At 37.3% G+C, this 21964-nt stretch overlaps 2 protein-coding genes across 2 annotated transcripts; both read left to right on the top strand.

Moving 5' to 3' along the window:
* Positions 1-7633: 7633 nt before the first annotated feature.
* On the top strand, positions 7634-11614 carry LOC122306366. The gene has a single exon (XM_043118796.1). It carries the CDS (start codon positions 7634-7636, stop codon positions 11612-11614), a length of 3981 nt encoding a protein of 1326 aa, XP_042974730.1.
* A 5454-nt stretch (positions 11615-17068) lies between these two features.
* LOC122306365 lies at positions 17069-17809 on the top strand. Its single transcript, XM_043118795.1, has one exon. The coding sequence runs from the start codon at positions 17069-17071 to the stop codon at positions 17807-17809; it is 741 nt and encodes a 246-aa protein (XP_042974729.1).
* Positions 17810-21964: the final 4155 nt, after the last annotated feature.

The raw sequence follows: 21964 nt of genomic DNA, 5'->3' as shown, positions 1-21964 counted from the left end.
AAATATTAATCCCTTTTTTAAATAGAACAAATCAGCAATAATAAGTATACACTTCCTGTATTGGCATACAATATATATGGTATATATGTTGTTAACCGATCAAGCCTCAATAATTGAATTAAAACAGCACATTTACGGACGATCATTACCCCACACAGTACAAATTGCATGGGAAACCATTTTGTATATATGTAAGGCTAACTGTTACTTTATTCATGGAGAGAGCTGTCCTAATTGGGAACGTCCAGAACTGTCAAGAATCGTACGTACAGGCTCCAATTTTTTCATGTTTCTCCTTTTTTTTTTCTTTTTGGTTTTTTTTTTTAATCGATCTTTTGTCTTTGATGATCATTCATTTCCATTTGCATACATCCCCCCTCATGCCAGCCCTTTTTTGCCTCCCAGCAATTATGGCCCAAAAATGTGATGAAAGTGCGGCTAGCATGTGAGAGCTGGCAATAATGTCGCTGTGTTCCTTTATTTATTTCTAGATACTGGTGGTTTCGACATCATGAAAGTGCAGAAGTCCAACCCATTAGAAAGTTAAAAACCCCTCATCCGATGAAGAAACAATTATTTGTTCAATTTGAAGTTTGGTGAGAAAATGACATTAACTATCTGTAGAGAGAGTTTTATATATTTATACAAACACAAAGCGTAAGATTTCCAAGAATTACCATACACAAAGAGCAATATATAAACACCCAAATTAACCCTACCCAGTACGTAGCAGCACAATGTACATGACCAATATTACAGAAGCACTACGAATATCACTGGTTCTTATTTAATTTAAACAATAATCACATTTGCCACTCTTCGTATATGCCCAGATGTGTGTGTGTATGTGTGTTAGCTGTGGGCAACTCAGCAGTTGGTTACCCACTGCACATTGCAACAGAATAACTCACTCCACAGCTCAAGCCCTACTCAAATTAAGTAGAAATACAAAGTCTTTTTTATTCCAAACTTCATGGGCATTGAGCACTTTGAGGGTTTATATGAACGAAAAAATCAAAGAAATTTCAACAAAAAAAAAAAAAAATGTTAGTCCTTCATGGCAGTAACTCTCAAAACCTGGAAACTCGCAACTGTTGTTGAAATTCTCAAGCCCTAGTACTGTTGTCTCTCCCAACCATATATCATAAAGAAAGTAACCGGCCCTTTTATCTTAAGTCGCAGTGTCTTCTGTAGATACGGATCCAACCTGTCCTAACTACAGCAACCTTCCATAACCATGAGGTCAAAGAGATTTCAACGTGGAAGGAATATCTCGATCCCAACCATGCACATATATATGTAGCACAAATTCTCTAAGATGCTTTACAGAAGACAAAATCAGATAATTTAAACAGAAGAATTTGTCCTTCTTGATGGTGAATCTTCAGATACAATATATAAGGCTTGAATACAGGAACAAAATGCCTGTTTTTTAGTAATTATTATCATCGTCAAAACATTATAAGTTATCTGAAGAGGTCAAAACTACTGGCTACAACTTCCTTCTAGTGGCCATGAGGTCAATGAGAAGTGAACTTAACCGCGTATCTATAGCTAACAAGTACGAATCCAACAAAACAACTTTTTAATTTCCAAGTACGAGGAAGCTGCTTCAAATATTAAATGGAGCTGACTACCCTGATCATCTCGCGTACCCCATAAATTTACTAGACATTGGGAAACAAAATAAGAGAAAATTAAGTGAATATAAAATTACTTTATCTACACTAAAATGTTATTCTTTCTTCAGGAGTAAGTTTCTGAATCTCTAACACGAATGTCTAATCTGTTTTGACTTGTGAGAATGAACACGGATTCGGCCGGATGCATATGGTACCGAGGACTAACGATTAAAGCAATATATCTCTTTCTGTGATCTCCACACAAGCGCACACAGAGATTGTCTGTGGAGGACTTCTGTCCAGATATCATAAGATCAGGTGGAATCGTATCTTACTCTTCGGATGATTTTTAAGGGCCTTCCCGCGCGGTCATACCGCCTGCTCATGCCACGTTAAATTAAAAGATGAAACCGACCAGATTTTATGTACTTTTCATGTCCAAGACTTGCCACGAAGGGGACCATCTCGGCACAGTAGAATTCAAGCGCGTGCACGTCGAAAAGGAAACTGGCCCCGCCCGTACGTTCATTTTTGAAGAATCTCATTCCTCAGATAATCTGTTTTTTAATTGCTCAGTCTTTTGTCTTTGCTTTTGATATTTTCCAGCTAGCTATTCAATATTCCAAAACTAATAAACATTTTAATTTTTAGTAGTAAATAATTAGCTTGCAATTTGTACCGTTTCCCACGTACGTCTATTTACTTTACAGCTTTGCATTGCTTTGTCCACTTAAAGATATCTTGCATACGGGTGACTTGGAAACTATTCATAATTAACATACCCGAGCCAACATGGGTGAATAGAATAGGAGGCAATCTAGATGCAGACTGGGACGAACCACTTTGGAGATACTACTATTGTAAGCATTCACCTATTGAGACAACATATAAAGAAAAATGTATGACACAACTAGATCCGCAAGTCAGAGATGCTGAATACATGCGGCGCATGAAATCCATGGGCCAAACAAAAGGGAGATGAGAAAACCCAGATCAGCAGGAAACCCATGAGATCAGCAAGATTGGGGAAGGAGGAGTGATTCATCTGCCTGCCTAGCTAGAGGCTAGCTAGAGCGATTAAAAATTCAGAAGTTGGGGGAATCAAACCCGTGATGATGACATTGTTGTAGCATATTAAACCTAAATATCCACCCGATCGCAGGTTTGATGGGATGGCCTATGACCATTACCATGAATTGTTAAGTTAATTTCTATAAGTGATTTCATTGATCTTTAACTTCCCCTTTTTCTATGAATCTCTGGTCAACAGTTTCAAATATATTATTGCAGATATATAATTAGATATAAAGTAAGCATTTGGTCAATTAGTACTAAAGATTATAAACTGATTCAAGATATACATCTAGAATATAAATTAACCTCTAATATCATTCTTCTGAATAGTATTTTCATGTTGGTAATTAACAAAGTTTATGTAAGTACTGTTTTTATAGGATGTGCATGCATGAATTAAATGTGAAAGTGTTGGAATGATCGTTAAGCAACACAATTTGATTAAGTTGAATAGAAAAATAAGAGAACTCTACAGCTTTTTCTTATCTCTTCAATTATTGTTCTCTTCCTCCAATCTTCCAACACAATTCTTTTTTTTTTTATTATTATTTATGTTGACTCAAGTACTATTATTGAAATCGAAACAATTCTCTCAAATTAAATATATACCAAAACTTAATTTTATTAATACAACTTTTTTAAATTTCAACATAAAATATTATAAATAATTCAACTTTTTTATATCGCAATTCAACTTTTTCAAATTTTAAAAAATAATAATAATATTTTATTTAACTTTCATTTTTCATCTAAAACTATCTCATATCATCTCTGAATCCAAATTAACCTTATTATAATAATTTCTTCTCAACCATTCAGCGTTACGTATCATAGAAAATAAATCTATTTGTAAGCCGTTAATTAACATATCAAACACTTAATTAATATGGCAGTTTTTCGCATCAACTTGCATTTAAAAAAAAAAAAAATCATCACTTTGACAGTTTTTATGAATATGGTATTGGGCCCCGCAATAATTAGTATGTCATGCGCGCGCCATGTTTATAGATAACATGAATCTATTACACATGATGGGATTAGGTAATTAGCATCAATCAAATATCATTTTTCAACATGATTTATCTTCTAACTCATTACAATAAAATTGTTTATTTATAACTAGTTATTTTCTGTTAAAATGTGCATATATAAGTCGGTAGTGACTACACTTTGAGTCTGATTCTCGTACTATAATTATTGTCGGTATGACCGTACCTCCTCCACTATGAGTGTTAAACATGCCAAACTTATCTATTGTCATATTGGAAGTGACCATTAGGAACACTGTTTACGATTTTTGTGGTAAAGTAAAAAGATAATAAAATAGAATAAACAAATAAAGATCGACACCGGGGGGAAGAGAGTGTGTCAAAGCTGATCTATTGGGAAAACGGGATATTGTGATCATGAATCTTTTTCTTTTTACTGTCGCATTAAAGCTTTGAGTTAGTGCCCTAGCTCCCAATATAAGTGATTATTGGTAATAATTTTTTAGATGCTGAGAGACATGTTTGTTTTTGGGTGACAGATGTGCATAGAAATACAATATTCATGATAACTTGCCTTTAGATCCTCCTGCAGATGCATATGACCCACTTATTATTTATCTCTGTTAGAAAATTAAATTGAATGGAAGAAAATATGTGAAGTTAACTCATGCGTAGTAGAAGATTTCTCTAAAATAAAGATAAATAAGAATTACTTGATGGAGATGACTCATCAGAGTCATTTGATTGCGGAATGAAAATAAGAAAATCTAATTGATTCTATGAATCATATTAGTTTGTTGGTTTATTTTATGTAATATCTTTGTGTCTTTATAATATAGTACGTCAGATTATAAAATTAATTTTATTATAAAGTTAATCTAACAGATTTTATAAAACCACACTAATTTGTGAGTTTATTTTGTGTAATCTCTCTCTATCTGTAGCAATATGCATGCATGCACATACTTACACACATATGTATATATATATGTAAATATATTATACTAATGCATCGAGTTGTTTCAAGAAATACATCATTGAGATTGTCAATTACATTCCTTTTTTTTTCTTCCCCCTTCTATACGTGAATTCCCAAACCCTATTATTCAATTTTGCTAATTTTGGTCAAGAGAGCATAAATATGAATTCAAATTGTTATCAGATTTTAAGCAATATTGAGCAAAGAATGGATTAAAAAAAGTCTACACGCACGTTCTCTGATTACCAGCTTCTATTGATCGTCATGTAGTTTCTTCTAATTTACTTATTTCATTGGTGATTTTCCCTAATTAAGGGAGCTAGTTTGTGCATGCATGCGTACGACTGTTCCAAAAACACAAAAGTGATCAAAGGGGTTTAGTACTAGTTTAGTTACCTTCCTTTTTTTTTTTTTTTTTTTTTTTTTTTTTTTTTTTTTTTATCTGAAACAATATGATTGATTTTTGCTCTCTCTCTCTCTCTCTCTCTCTCTCTCTCTCTCTCTCTCTCGGCCTCTTTAATTAGGGCCTTAATTAATTTGTAATTCAAACTGGGATCCTTGATTATAAGCTAATTGTAGTTGTTAATTAATTTACTGCAATTATGATAATATTTCTGCGAGTTCTTTAATTATTTCCAACATGTTCTTTCCACTGTTCAATTTACTCGATTTTCTAGCACTCGTGCAATTAAAGTTAGCTAGCTAGCTAGCTTATAAACTATATATGATCATGAGGAGTAGCTAGGCTCATGATGAAGTTAAAAAAGAAGTAGTTTAATTACCCTTTAAGTAGTGTAGGTGATGATCCTTTTTCTTGGAAAACTTTTTAATATTCCAGGGCAGTTTGAAATCTAGTAGTACTCACAGATCAGAATCATACTGTACGTACGTCTCCTTTTTTTTTTTTTTAATAAAAAAAATGGAAATGATTTTTACTAACATAGAATGCACAAATATGGCATATTCATTTGAAAAAAAAATGAGTAAACATAAAAGTTACATAAATTTAATTTTTCTAATGATAAGCTCTTTTATTTAAAAAAAAAAAAATTGAGTGATACTTGCACAACTAATAACTTTATCTAACATTACTCTTTTCACTTCATTTGATCGCAAAACTAATTGTGAATGAAAATTCCCATCTGTTCCTGCATTTATATATACACATACATATATATATATATATATATATATTATGTATGTATGTTATATATATATTTATATATATGTGAAATGACAACCCTAGCAGTGCAAGAAGCTTTTTAGCACTAGCTAATTAATGTTTGAGGAATTAAATGAGGTGAGAATTTTGTAAATAGTAGTAACATGATTTGTACTTCGTGTTCTCAAAAGCAGAGGTACAGAGCTCGGCGGAACCGTTTCGGTTCTCGGTGGTCTTGAAGTTTCTGAGGCGAAGGCCATCGTTGGATCATATCAGAAGCTTTATTCAAAATCGTTGGGGTCTGAAAGCTGTTCCAGTGATTGGGCAGTTACGGAACCCACGTAATGTCCTTGTTCGGTTGGTGATGGAGGAAGATTTTATTTCAGTGATGGCTAGGGGAAATTCTGAAGTGCTGGGCGTTCCGTATAGGATATTCCATTGGTCCCCTGATTTTGTTGAAGAAGAAGACTCGCCTTGGGTTCCTTGTCTCTACCTGGACTTCCACCAAATTTCTTTCAGGAGTCTATCTTACGGAGCATAGGTGATGGAATTGGAAAGTTTTTGAAGAGGGATAATGCAACGGCCTGTGTAACACGTCCGGAAGCAGCTCGTATTTGTGTGGAGGTTAATGTGGCTGGCTCCTTACGAAAATCTTTCTGGTTGGGTGCTCCACATGGGGAGACTAGTCACTTCCAAGAAATCTTCTACGAATCGGTCCCCAGTTTTTGCTGTTCTTGTCGAAAACAGGGGCACACGGAAGATAAGTGTAACCGGCATGGAATGAGCAAGAGGAAAAAGGAGGTTCAGGGAGGAGGAGGACAGGTTACTTCTGGAAAGGTTGTGTGGAAGGAAATCGTATCTAACCGGAAAATATCTGCTCAGAACAATAGGCAGGTTGAGAAAGGTGAGTGTTCGGCGTCTAGGAGGCAGGTGATCTTGAAAAAAATTTCTGAATGGCAAAAGGAGAAGGTTGAAGAGAACGTCCCTATCATTTTTATCTCTCCGCTGGGCATTGGGTTTGATCGGGTTGAAGAGCAGGTACCAGTATTACACACGGCGGAACCAGTAAGGATTTCGGAAAAACAGGGGACTTTTTGTGATATGATTCAAACAGATGGTGTTCCGTGTGGAGCGCAGATCTTGGGTACTGATAAAACGAAGGTGCAGCAGATGGGGGCTGACAGTTATGTAGAGCCTCAGGTGGAAAGGAGAGCAGACGGAAGCTTTCGGGAAAACGGGTTGGAGCAGGAGGGGGTGCTGGAAATTTTGTTGCCGATCCACTCACCGTATAGGAGTCCAGCAAAATGGAGTGATGTGGAAGATGATAAGTCTTCAGATTTAGGTTCGGAGGCTCTGCACAGTTCTAACACTTCAGCACCGAGAAGTATTCTGAGAATGATAGATGAGTCTTTAGAATTTGAGCTTGGGGGTATGGATAGAGATGGAGATTGTTTGATTTCGGAAAGGTTAGAGCCAAGGGATTCTGGTCGAGCGGGGTCGGAAGGTGATCAAGATGATGAGTTAAATGAACTGGCTGCAAAGGTTTTTGACTCAGATCCAGACATGCATGTACCTCTAAAAAAGGTAAAGGGGTTGAGAAAAGAAAAATCTGTTGTTGCGTTGGAACGGCGTACACGTTCCAAAAAATTTCTTTGAGTTTTTTATGTCTATATTGATTTGGAATATTAGGGGTATTATTTCGTCAAAGTTTAGACTTCGGCATATTTTAAATAAAAGCCGACCATTGGTGGTGGCTATTTTAGAGCCTTTTTTGAATAAAAATAAATGTAGTCGATGGGCACGATGGATGGGCTTCCCCTCTTTTGTGAATAATGCTGAAGTGGGGGGTAAGATTTGGTTGTTTTGGGCGTCTGGGGTGGATTTTCAGTTGACGGCTTGTTCTGATCAAGCTATTTCTGGTTGGTTTGTGTTTGGGTCAAGGCGTATTTTCTCTTCGTTCGTGTATGCTAGTTGTTTTCGGGAAAAAAGAGTCGAGTTATGGGATTATCTCAGGGTACAAGATCCGCAGGGACAACCTTGGTTCATTGGGGGTGATTTTAATATTATTCGCACGGATAGCGAAAAGATTGGGGGCCTTTTTAAGGCTCCTCGGGCTAAAGCTGAGTTTAATGATTTGATTAATGTTTGTGCTTTAATAGAGCCTCCTTCTTGTGGTAACATACTATCTTGGTGTAATGGGCGGAATGGAGGACGGCGTATTTGGGCTCGTTTGGATCGTATTTTGGTTAATATGCAGTTTATTAATTTGTTTGAGGGGTCGAATTACAGTTATCTTCCTCGGTCATCTTCGGACCATGTTCCTATGCTGTTTCTTTTGTTTAAGAAGAATATTTCTATTGTGAAGCCATTTAGATTTTTACGTATGTGGGGATCTCATGATGGGTTTTTATCTTTGGTGGAGCAGAGTTGGGGTGAGTATGTGGAGGGATGTGCCATGGTGCAGGTTAGTAGAAAATTAAAAAGGTTGAAGCATGTGCTGATAAAATGGAATAGGGAAGTCTTTGGTTGGGTTGAGGTGGAGATTAATAGACTTGAAAATCAGATTCAACGCCTTGAGGAAAATCTTGTTACAAATTTTTCTTTGCAGGTGGAAGAAGAGATGGTACAAGCTAAAAAGGCTCATTTACAATGGGTGAATCGGGAGGAGATGTTAGCTTGTCAAAAATCTCGCATCAAGTGGTTGGCTGAGGGGGATTCCAATTCTAAGTTTTTTCATGCTGCGATGAGGGTGAAGAAAAAAAATAAAATTGTTGACAAAATGGTGTTAGAGGATGGTAGAGCACTAGAGTCGGCTGAAGCAGTGCATCTAGAGGCTGTTCAGTTTTATCAGAGCCTCATCACAGGGTCTAATGTTAGTGTTCAGGAACCTGAGTTGGCGTTACTATCCCCAGTTGTTACCGATGCGGAGAATGATGCTTTGTGTAGGCTGCCGTCGGAAGAGGAGGTGTATAGGGCTATTCGGTCTATTCCTATGGATAGTAGTCCAGGACCAGATGGTTTCTCAGCTGCATTTTTTTCTTTGGCTTGGGATATTGTGAAAGCTGACATTGTTGACATGGCCAAGGAAGTCTTTGAAGGTAACCCTTTCTCTAAATTTTTTGGTGCGACAAATTTGGTGTTGATTCCGAAGGTGGAAGAACCTATGGGTTTTGGTCAGTTTCGGCCTATCAGTTTATGTTCAGTGGTTTATAAAATTATGACAAAAATTATGGCTTCACGTCTGGCGCCTATTCTTGACAAAATTATATCTAAGGAACAGGTTGCGTTCATTCCAGGTCGGAGTATTTTTGATAATATGGCCTTGGCACAAGAATTAGTTCAAGGGTTGAGCAGGAAGGTGAGAGGAGGTAATGTGATGTTAAAGCTGGACATGGCAAAAGCGTATAATCGGGTGAATTGGAAATTTCTTCTTGAAATTTTACGTAGACTGGGTTTGTCGGAAAAATGGAGAAATTTAGTTTTCAACACTATTTCTTCTCCTTTTTATTCTATCATGTTGAATGGATGTTCGAAAGGATTTTTCCAGGCTTCGAGGGGTGTACGGCAAGGAGATCCTCTTTCACCTTACTTGTTTATTTTATCGCAGGAGCTCCTCTCACGCATGTTACATCAGAAGTTCAGTCATGGGATTGTTAAACCTTTTCATCCAGGGGGAGGTACTCTTGTCACTCACTTGCTTTATGCGGATGATGTTTTAATTTTTACCAATGGTGGGAGAATGTCTATGAGAAGGCTAATGGCAACTCTTCATCGTTATGAGAAGATTTCGGGACAATTAATTAGCCCAAGTAAGTCTACAATTTTTTTCCCTTCTCATATGTCTTTGGCTAGAAAAAATGATCTTAAAGGTATTTCCGGTTTTGAAGAAGGATCTTGGCCGTGTGTATATTTGGGTGTTCCGTTATATTTGGGAAGACTGAAAATTTCTTTATTTGATGGCATCTTGGCTAGAATTCAAAAAAAACTTGCAGGGTGGAAGAGTAAAATGTTATCGTTTGATGGTAAGATTTTGCTTTTACGGCATGTTTTAAATAGCATGCCTATTCATACTTTGTCGGTTGTAAAAGTGCCCAAGGCAGTTTTTGGGATGATTAACAAGATTTTTTCAGATTTTCTTTGGGGGTCTTCGCTGGGAAATAAGAAACGTAAATGGGTGGCATGGCATCAGATGTGCAAGCCAGTGGAAGAGGGTGGGATTGGCATTAGAGACTTGGTAGAAGTGCAGCAATCTCTTTTTATGAAGTTTGGATGGAAATTGGTTACGGGGGTGTCGCTATGGGCAGATTTTTTCCGAGAAAAATATCTTCGCCGGGACCATGTTTATAATTTAATGAGTAAGAATAAAGGGTCTCGGTTTTGGAAGGGGATTATGGAGGTGATGCCAAGAATTTTGCTGAATTCTAAATGGTTGATAGGGGCTGGGAATATTAATTTCTGGATGGACAATTGGCTAGGGGGAGGTCCGTTGAAGGACTTGTGTCGGGTTGTGGGAAGTGAACACCTGCAGGTTGCTGAAGTATTTGATGAGAGGGGGCCTAAGCTGGACGTTTTAAGTCAGCTGGTGCCGTCGGATATCATGCAGCAGATTTTTGTGGCTAATGTGAGGCTTAGACCAAGGGCAGATGCTATTATTTGGAAGATTTCCTGGGACGGCAACTTCACAACAAAATCAGCTTGGGAGATATGTAGAGAACGGGGAGAGTTATGTGAGTGGAGGAGGTGGCTTTGGCTTGATAAAATTCCTAAAAAAATGTCTTTTCTTTGTTGGAGATTAAAAAGAGGAGTAGTGCCAACGGATGATGTCATTCAGCGGTTGGGGATTCCTTTAGCTTCTAAATGCCACTGTTGTATTGAGTCAAAATCTGAAACTTTGCAGCATATTATGTGTGAGGGTTTAAACGCACAAATGGTTTGGCAATATTTTGCTAATATTTGTCAAATCAGGTTGCCACAGATCAGAAATTGGAAAGGGATGATGGTTTTTTGGTGGAGGAGAGCTGCAAAAATTAGTCAAGCGGGTTGGATTCGTGGAGTGATGCCCATTGTTATTTCTTGGTGTCTTTGGAAAGCTAGGTGCTCGGCAAGGATGGAAGGGGATACATTTCAGGTAAATGCTATTATTAGACAAGTGAAAGTTATTATCTTTAATATGTCCAGAAATTTGAAGTTTTTTCAGGTTACGAAGCGACATGATTTCCTAGTTATGGAAGGTTTACAGGTGCCGATTATCCCTATTAAAAAACAACATGTGTCCTTTGTTAAATGGGAATTGCCGAGGAGGGGTACGATGAAATTGAATGTTGATGGTGGGGCTCGTGTGAATCCAGGAGATGCAGGGGGTGGGGGTATTATTCGAGATTGTTCTGGAAGATGTATCGCTGGCTTTGCGCATCATTATGGGGTTGCTACAAATACGGTGGCGGAATGTCGTGCTTTGTTAGATGGGCTGAGGTTGTGTAAAAATTTGGGTCTGCATGACGTTATAGTAGAATCTGATTCTAAGGTTGTCTTGAGTTGGTTGGCCTCCGGTATTTGTCGTCTTTGGTTTTTGTGGGATTTTTGGGAAGAGATAAGGGACATTTCCATAGAGATTAACGCTCGTTTTTGTCATGTTTTTCGTGAAGCAAATATGGCTGCAGATTTTCTAGCAAAGAAGGGGACTTTGGGGGAGAATATAGATTTTTTTGGGATGGATTTTCAGTATACACGGCTTAGAGGTTTAATTCGTCTTGATAGGATGGGGATGGCTTATATTAGAGAGAAATGATTTTTTGTTGGGTGGGTTTTGTATTTAAAGGTATTCCTCCGCCAAAAGTGAGGGTTTTTTTAATAAAATTGGGGTAGGGGCTCCTCTCGTACATGGGGTCCTGACTTTTTTCAAAAAAAAAAAAAAAAAAAAAAGATTTGTGTTTTATGAAGTTTTAAGAAATGATAGAAAAGAATTGAATAAAAAATATTATAAAGTTAAAATATTGTTAGAATATATTTTTTTAAATTATTTTTATTTTAAAATTTAAAAAAAGTTGATTTTTTTTGGTTTGAAATATTAAAAAGTTGTAATAATTATATAATTTGAAAATTTTTATATTTGAATGGCTTTTGTTTAAAAAATAATAGATGAGATCTGAGCAGACCAAAACTAACTTCCAAACATTCCTAAAGATGCTTTTAAGACCCAGTTTGAAGACTTAATTATAAAGACTTTAAAATAATAGAGAAAAAAGAATAGCATAATTAACAACGGCCAGTTGCTCGGTCCTTACTACATATAAGAACCGGAGAAAATTAGGTGGCAAAAAGTGTACATTAATATATATATATATATATAATATTGCTCATCCAGTCACGTATGTTGGAGGTCAACATGACAGAAGGAAGAAATTCGAGTCAAGAATTCAATCAAATAAAAAAGATTAATTAATAGTCCTAACGCTTGTTCTCGTTATACTTAACCATTAAGGATTAGTTCCATAACTTTGGGGGCTGCATACAAAATAGTCTCCTCTAAACACTCTCTCACTGAGAGGAAATAGGTGGTGTGTGTGAGTCTTGGCGCTTTTGGAGTGGCTGAGGTAGTTACTTCCCCTTGATCAAACTCTGTAGATTAAGGCGGGAAGATCTAAGTGAAGAGGAGAACTCGGTAATTGAGATCGGCTATGTTGATCTAAGTGAAGTTGCAAAGAAAGGAGAGTTGTGCTTAGTGTGCAAGCTATGGTCGGATTGACGTGTGGGGAAGGAGATTGTACATGCTACTATGGTGAAGATCTGGAGAGTTGATAGTTCTTTCACTTTCCAGGAGGTTAGTACAAATCTGTTTGTAATTACATTTGTGTGTAAAAAGGATAAAAACTGAGTGTTAGAAGGGAGGCCTTAGTTGTTTGGCAATTGTTTGCTAGTTCTCAAGCCTTTTGATGGTTTTATCCATCTGATGAAGATGAATTTTGATAGTGAGAGTTTCTGGATTCAAATGCATAATTTGCCTTTTGTTTGTATGAAAAGTGAGATTGGGAAGAAAATAGGGGAGTCGATAGGGATGATTCAGGAGGTTGATGTAAGGGAGAGTGGATTTGAATGGGGAGGTGTTCTAACAGTTAAGGTTGAGTTGAATTTGAAGAAGGCCATTTCTCGTGGCAGACTGTGAATGTGTTAGGGAAGAAATACTTGATTTATCTAAAATATGAGAAATTACCTAGAATTTGTTTTGATTGTGATATGATTGTCCATGGGGGGAAAGGTTGCTTTAGCTCAAATGGAAATGCATCAGGGAAACAATATGGTACTTGGCTTCGAGCCAATTATTCTATGGGGAAGAGGAGTGGTATTCCAAATGATGGAAGAGAAGAGTTTGATGAGAGGAAGGGGAAGATCTATGATGATAATTTAGGGAAGGAGGATGGTTTATATTCTCAATTTGATCCTGTTCAAGCTGGAGGATTTATGGAATCGAATAATAGTAAAGAGATGGATGGCCTGAATGGGAGTGGTGTGAAAGAATTCAATGTTAGTAGCCCTATGTTGCCATCTTTAATCCCTGGAAAAAGTGGTTCTAGACCAGTCAGCAAGGTGCTTGAGGAAATGCCTGAAATCATTGCCAATGAATCTATGAATGACTCTAAACACATTTGTACAAGGAGGAGTATGACAAGTGCAGAAGAATTAAAGAAGAAACAAGCAGAGTTAAAGGTCAGTAATCAGTTGTTAGAATTAAAACAAAATGAGTCTAAAAGGAATGAGGGTGAGGGAGTGGCTAGTAGAAGTAAGTGGAAACAAAGGGCAAGGAATTCAGACTGTTCTAATGTAACTGTTCTACCTGGAAATGGCAAACGTAATTTGCAACTTGTTGATGAGGATGAAGCTGCAATTGAAAATCCTGTGAAAAAAGGAAAGATAGATGACAGTTGTGAGGAAATGGTTCCTAAGGATATGGCAGTGGCTATTGTGCAGCCCCGCCAATCATCATGAAAATTCTAAGTTGGAATTGCCGGGGGCTTGGGGAACCCTCGGACAATTCAAGACCTCTACCTTTTGGTAAAGGATAAGAAGCCCAAAATAGTTTTTCTCATGGAAACAAAACTATTAACAAAGAAGTTTGATGCTACAAAAAGAAAGTTGGGATGTGCTGGCTGTTTTGTAGTGGATGCTAGAGGAAATAGTGGAGGTTTGGCCCTTCTGTGGAATCAAGAGGTTAATCTTGAGGTGCTGAATTTTACTCAACATCACATTAGTGTTTAGGTGATGAATGATGATGGTGTAAGGAAGTGGATGTTGACTGGCTTTTATGGCCATCCAGAGGTCTCTAAAAGAAATGTAGTGTGGGGATTATTATCTAGTCTGAAACCTTCAAGGGAGCAAGGGTGGTGTGTAATTGGTGATTTTAATGAGATAATCACACAATCTAAAAAGGTGGGGGGGAGGGAAAGGCCTGAGGGACAAATGGAGGGGTTCAGACAGTGTCTAGAAAACTGTAACCTTTATGACTTGGGATGGAAGACTATGAAATATACCTGGACAAATAAACATTCAGATGATACTTTCACCAAAGAAAGGCTTGATAGGGCTATTGCTAATCCTATATGGTTGGAGTTCTTTAAAGAAAGGGTGGTGGAGACATTGATTGCTAGGCAATCTGATCATAAGCCCATTCTGCTCACTTTGGTTGAAAATAGTCCTTTTATAAGGAAAAGAAGGAGATTGTTCAAGTTTGAAGCAAAATGGATTTTACAGGAGGAAGGTGGAAGGGTTGTGGAAGATGCTTGGGAAAGAACCTTGGAAACGAAGAACTTACTGATTAAGGTTCAAAGGAAGTTGAAAGTATGTAGTGGAGACCTTCTTAGATGGAATTCTCAAAGAGCTAGTGATGGGGAAAAGGAGATATTGAGCCTATCTGAGAAACTGAAAATGGAGCAAGAAAATGAGAGTCCTTACAATGTTTTTGTAGTGAGGAAATTGCAGAAGGAATTGGATCTACTTTTTGAAAATGAGGATTTAAAATGGAAACAAAGGGCTAATAGATCATGGTATAAGCTTGGTGACAAAAATACCAAGTTTTTTCATGAGTGCGCCAATCAAAGAAGGAAAAGGAATTGTATCAGTGAAATTATAGATGATCAAAGAAGATGTGTGAAAGATCAGAAGGGAATTGAAGAGGTGTTCTTCCAGTACTATAGTAACCTGTTTTGTTCCTCCAATCCTTTAACAGATGATATAGCTCCTGGTTTGTGGGGAGTAGAGAGCAAAGTTTCTCGTTCCATGAATGAAGAGTTGCAAAAAGAATTTACCAAGCTAGAGGTTGTGGCAGCACTTAAAGATATGGGCCCTTTGAAATCTCCTGGGCCAGATGGCTTTGGAGCATGCTTCCATCATAATTACTGGAGTACTATTGGAGAGGAGGTATGTCTAGCTGTTTTATCTTTTTTGAATGAAAAGGCTGAGTTGCATGGGTCTATTAATTTTACTCATATTGCTTTAATTCCCAAAGTTGAAAAACCTGTTGTAGCTAGTGACTTTCGGCCTATAAGCCTGTGCAATGTCTTGTATAAATTAGTGCCAAAAGTCCTAGCTAATAGGTTAAAGAAAGTGCTGCCAGAGATTATTTCAAAAAATCAGAGTGCCTTCCTCCCTGGGAGGTTAATTACTGATAATGTAATGGTGGCATATGAGGCTTTGCATACCATGAAGACAAGGCAAAAAAGAAGGGTTGGTAGCATGGCATTGAAGCTGGACATTTCAAAAGCATATGACAGAATTGAGTGGGGCTTTTTGGAGGCCATAATGAGAAAGCTTGGCTTTGGTGAAAGGTGGATTAAATTGGTGATGGTATGTGTTACTTTTGTAACATATTCTGTTCTGGTTGATGGGCAGCCAGGTTGTACTATTAAGCCTTCTAGGGGAATACGCCAAGGAGACCCTATTTCCCCATATTTCTTTATCCTTTGTGCTGAAGCCCTAAGTTCTCTTGTTGACATGGCTGAAAGGAGGGGTGATATATGTGGTGTTGCAGTAACCAGAAGAGGTATAAGAGTAAATCATTTACTCTTTGCTGATGATTTTGTCATATTTGGGAGGGCTAAGCTGTCTGAGTGGTTTAAGATTCAAGATCTTCTTAGCACGTATGAGAGGGCTTCAGGACAGAGTCTAAATAGACAGAAAACTACAATATTTTTTTAGCTCCAACACACCAATGACAGTGAGAAGACAGATTCAGCAAGTTGCAGGAGTTGCTATATGAGGCAATTTTGAAAAATATCTTGGTCTTCCCTTTATTGTAGGTAGATCAAGGTATAATACCTTTAAGAGTTTAAAGGAAAGAGTATGGCACAAGGTGAATAATTGGAAGAATACATTCCTTTCACAGGCAGGGAAGGAAATTTTATTGAAAGCTGGTGCCCAAGCAGTCCCAACATATGCAATGAGTGTTTTTATGCTTTCAAGGAGACTGTGTAAAGAAACTGCTGCAGTTATGGCCAGATTATGGTGGGGGCATATGCAAAATGATAAAAGAATCCATTGAAGGAGTTGGTCAAAGATGGGGGAATCAAAGAAAAGAGGAGGGTTGGGTTTTAGGGAGCTTGAAAGATTTAACGAAGCTATGTTGGTCAAACAAGTTTAGAGGATGTTGAATAATCCTTCTTCTTTGGTTGCAAGGGTTATGAAGGAGAAATATTTCAAGAGGGAGAACTTGCTGGAAGCTAGATTAGATCATGGTCCTTCCATAATATGGAGGAGTCTATGGTCTTTGGCAAGTTAGGAGGGGCAATAAAATTAAGTTTGGAAGGATAAATGGATTCCATCATCCTCTTCTCATATGGTGTCTTCTTCAGTGAAAATTCTAGCTGAAGATGCTCGTGTTAACCAACTTATTGATGAGAGTACAAGTCATTGGAAGACAGAGTGGATTTCTAAAATTTCCAGTGCAGAAGATGCTGAAGCCATCTGTAGTATTCCTTTTAGCAAGTTGGGGTCTGAGGATAGAATGAAATGGGGCTACTCACATAATGGTCTTTTTTCTGTAAGGAGTGTCTATCATCTTGAGCATTTGAGGTTGATAGCTGAGAAGGGGGAAAGTTCAAATGTGCTAGAAAATGAGCTTGGTTGGAAATCGATATGGAAGTTAAAAGTGCAGGGAGTGGTAAAATAGTTTATATGGAAGGCTTGTCATGATTTACTTCCCACCAGAATGAACTTGGCCAAGAAGAAAATAATTGATAATAGCTTGTGTCCAATGTGTGAGAGGGAAGAGGAGTCAACTATACATGCTTTGTGGGGTTGTCCATCTGCATCAGATGTGTGGGCAGAAAATAACAATCCTGTTCATAAATGGGCAAGCTCATTAGTGGAGTTCATGGAGCTTTGGAAGCAGCTGAATTATTGTTTGGAGGAGGAGAAGGTTGGTTTGGTGGCATGCACTTTGAGGAGAATATGGTTGAGAAGAAGTGCTGTTATTTTTGAAAAGAAGTTTGAAGATCCGAAAGCTTTAATTAGTGCTGCTCAACAGAATTTTGCAGATTTTAGAGAAGCCAATTCTGGTTCCATGTCTACTCAGTCTAACATAATTATAGCTAGATGGAAGAAGCCTGATGCATTGGTCTGTAAATCTAATTGGGATGCTGCCATTGATGCTACTAATAAAAGGGTGGGAATTGGGATTATAGTTAGCGACTCGGAAGGGGAAATTCTTGCTTGTATTTGCTTAAGAATGAATAATTTGTTGAAACCTGCTTGTGCCGAGGCATATGCTTTGAGAAGGGCTATGTTCTTTTGCTTAGAGCTGGGCTGTTCAAATGCAGGTTTTGAAGGTGATTCTCTGGTTGTGGTTAATGCTACTAATAGTGGAGGTGAAGTGAGTATAGATTATAGTGTTATCATTGAAGATACTAGGAAAATGCTTGGTAATAATGTGAAATGGTCTGTAAAGTTTACTCATAGGGAAACTAACAATGTAGTCCCACATTGGCCAAATTAGCTCTTGATTGTAGTGATGAAACTATATGGATTGAGGAGGGTCCTCCATAGATAAAAAATTCCGTGTTGAAGTAAAAATATTGTAATGATTGATTGATTGTTAATAAAATATGTAGGGGCCTGTTGGCTCTTGTTCTTATAAAAAAAAAAAAAAACGTTTGTTTTCGTTGCTAGCAACTTGTACTAAGTACCATTAGGAAGAGTCTTTAAGTATAATATAATAGAGTTCCTAATAAGAAGGCAAAGTGCTTTTACGTTCCAAAAAGGCAAATAAAATGGAGATAACCTTTAGTGACTGGCCCACCTAAAGAGAGAGAGTAAAGGCGAAACTTCAATATATATCATGGTATCTTCTTAACATTCTCGATGTTTAGGGTACGTTTGGGTATATATTGAGGTGATCTCAGATGATCTATAAATAGTAATAAAAAAGTAATAAAAAAATTAAATAATAATAAATAAGAATAAAAAAGTAATAATAAAATATTAAATAGTAGTGAATAGTAGTGCAGTGATCTCTTAGATCTCATTCATTTGTTAGGTTCCTACAATGAGTTAGCATAATAATTTTTTAGGCTATGTTTAAACTGCTTTGAGTGGATCTCAGATTATATCTAAACCAGTGAAAAAAATTATAAATAGTAGTAAAAAGGTAATGAATAATAATAAAAAGTAGTGAATAGTAATGAATAATAGTGAGGTAGTTTGGGGTGATCTCATATCACCTCACTAACCAAACACACCTTATAATGCTCACACAAGTAGCTTGGTACAACTTGTTCAAATAAAAGTGAGAAAAAAGAGAAAAAAACACACAAGCCAGACTCGAAACTACACAACCTTAAAAGCTAAGACGTGGAAGATCATCTAGACAAAGATATTTAATAGGCCAATAAATTTTGTAGACTATTAGTATTCCAATAAACAAAGTACCCGATCGAAGAGTAAAACAAATGCAAATGCAAGTGGATGTATGGAAAACACTAAGAACTTAGTAGAATGATGAAGGAAAAACTAAAATGAATTGTTTTGTATATTGATCTATAGCACTTTCTGTACAAAAGGGCTTGCTCTTTATAGACTTACATATGTGTCACTAGCTTACAAATTCTGCAATGTGTACATTCTACCACTACCTTGCACACACTGCTTTTACAGAAATGAAAGTGGAATACAGACATGGTCTGGACATGGTCTAGACATGGCTTGCACATAAGACATAAACTTTATTCCTCAGAATTCTTCTCCCATTTCTTTACACGATTGTTTTCCTTTCTTTGCTGACCTACCGTCCAATGGTGATGCAGGTGGAGGTGACTGTGCTTCTTGGTTTTCCAACTCAGCAACTCCATTGATCTTCAACAGCCCCCCGCAAGATATAGAGTAGATATATGCTACTCTCATCTTGGACATACAAGAGTAAAAGTTTTGAGAGTCCAAAGCCTTGGTTAGTATGTCTGCCACTTGTGATTTGCTAAATACATGTTCTGTAATGATGCTCCCTTCTTGTATCTTGTCTTGAATTAGGTGGCAGTCAAACTCTATATGCTTGGTCCTCTCATGGAAGACAGGATTGGTGGCTATATACAAAGCTGATTCATTATCATAGTATAGAAAAGCTTCTTGGGAATGTTCAACATGTAAGTCCCCTCAAATAAGTACTTCAGCCATGTCAATTCACAGCACACATTGGCCATGACCCTATACTCTGCCTTTGACGAGGACCTGGAAACAACATGCTGTTTATTGGACTTCAAAGACACTAATGATTCACCAATTAGCACACAATAGCCTGTCACATACCTCCTACTATCAGGGCAAGTTCCCCAATTCGAATCACTATATCCATGTAGCTGTAGTTTTGAGTTTCTTGGATAGAATAACCCTTGGCCTGGTGCTCTCTTGATGTACCTTAAGATCTTGTGTGCTGCATGTAGATGTGGGACCCGAGGGCTGTAGATGTGGGACCCGAGGGCTCTCCATGAATTGGCTTAATAACTAGACTGCATATGAAACATCAGGCCTAGTTATTGTCAAGTATAGTAATCAACCAACTAACCTTCTGTACATTGTTGGTTCTGGAAGTAGCTCCCCTTCCTCCTTGCCTAATTTGATGTTTTGATCCATAGGGATCCTAGCAGGTGTAGATCCAATGGTTCCTAAATCACTTAGAATATCCAGAGCATACTTTCTTTGGCATATGTGAATCCTATCCTTAGTCCTGGCCACCTCAATTCCTAGGAAGTATTTCAACTTGCCTAGGTCCTTGATTCTGAAATTTTCATGAAGGGGAGTCTTGAGGTAGTTGATACTCTCAATGCAATCACCAGCTACTATAATATCATCCACATATACCAAGATGGTTGTGAATGAATCCTTAGTCCTTTTGGTGAACAAGCTATAATCAGCTTTAGATTGAGTGAATCCTTGCTCAGTAATGAAATTTGAGAGCTTACAGTACCACTGCCGTGATTCTTGTTTTAGTCCATATAGACTCTTGTTCAATTTGCACACCTTCTTGCTATCTGCATTAGAATACCCAAGAGGAAGTTCCATATAGACTTCCTCATCTAACTCACCTTGCAAAAATGCATTGTTTACATCAAATTGAAAAAGTCTCAATCCCTTTATTGCTACTACAGCTAGAAGTGTTATGACAATGACAAGTTTAGCCACAGGTGAAAAAGTTTTATGGTAGTCTAGTCCTTCTTGTTAGGTATATCCCTTTGCTACCAACCTTGCCTTATATCTCTCTACACTCCCATCAGCTTTATACTTAACTTTATATACCGATTTACACCCAATTGCTTCCTTATCAGGTGGTAATTTAATTAAGTCCCAAGTGTCATTGAGTTCAAGAGTTTCTATTTCAGCTTTCATAGTTGTGCACCATTCAAGTGAACTTTTGGCTTCTTGATAAGTTTTAGGTTCTGTTTGAGAGGTAATGAAAACAACAAAGGCTCTATATAAATTGGAAAGCTTTTCATACGAAATACCATCACTAAGAGGATAAGCATTACCTGATGGACTCTTGCCTTTCTATTTGTTCAACATTTGAGATGGGTGAAGAGAAGAGACCTGCTGACATATGAAATCCTACAAGTGGGAAGGTTTTCTTCGATTCCTTGTTGACCTCCTAGGCAAGTGAGTGATTGGTGTTATATTTGATGGATGGTGATGAGTAGGAAGGTCTTGAGAGCTAGTTTCTAACTCAGTTTGAGGGAAAGTGTCAGAAACTTCCTGTTCATAGATGGTATTTTGAGAATTTGCTTTTGTCTCTTGAGGAATATTTGGAGGAGTTGTGATAGATTCTGTAAGAATGGTAGGGATTTGAGTGAAACTAATATTGCTTTGGTTTGATTACTCATGAGTTTTTGTGAGGATCCCATTTTTGTAAGGGAAAACATTTTCATAGAAAATCACATTTATAGAAATGAATGTTTTCTTGGTTTTAAGTTCTAGCAAAGTGTATCCCTTAACTCCAAAAGGGTACGCTATGAACACACATCTTTTTGCTCTAGGGTCGAATTTATGCCTTCCATTGACAATGGTGGTGGCAAAGGCCAAGCAACCAAAAACTTTAAGATATGTGTAATTTGGGGTTTTGTTAAAAATAATTTGATTCCACTTTGAAACCCAATGCCCTTGTTGTGTTTAAAATATGTTGGTGTTTTCTTTCCACCACAGCATTTTGCTGACGTGTCTCAACATAGCTCCTTTGATGTATGATGCCATTTTTGAGATAAAAATCCTTCGTGTTAAATTCCCCCCCATTATCACTTTGAATGATTTTTATTTTGGTCTCAAACTAAGTTTCTATCATAGCACAGAAACTTTGAAGGGTTGTGGTGGCATTACATTTTAGTTTTAACATGTAGGTCCAGGTACATCTACTGAAGTCATCTATAATAGTCAAGAAATATTTTGATACATCACTGCCAATCTCATTGCAAGGGCCCTAAATGTGACAATGTAATAGTTCAAAACACTTTTATGTTTTGTGTATGCTTAGAGGAAATGGTAGTTTGTGCAGTTTGGCTAGAGGACATATGAAGGAAGGTTTTTCATTAGGAATTTTGGAAAAATGAACTTCACCATCTATATAAAAAACCAAGTAAGAAGAATGTCCTAGTCTATAGTGCCAAACTCAAAGTTT

This window comes from Carya illinoinensis, chromosome 4 (genome assembly GCF_018687715.1).
Source record: "Carya illinoinensis cultivar Pawnee chromosome 4, C.illinoinensisPawnee_v1, whole genome shotgun sequence".
In the NCBI taxonomy this organism is placed as follows: Eukaryota; Viridiplantae; Streptophyta; class Magnoliopsida; order Fagales; family Juglandaceae; genus Carya; species Carya illinoinensis.
This window is presented reverse-complemented; position numbering and strand designations above follow the sequence as displayed.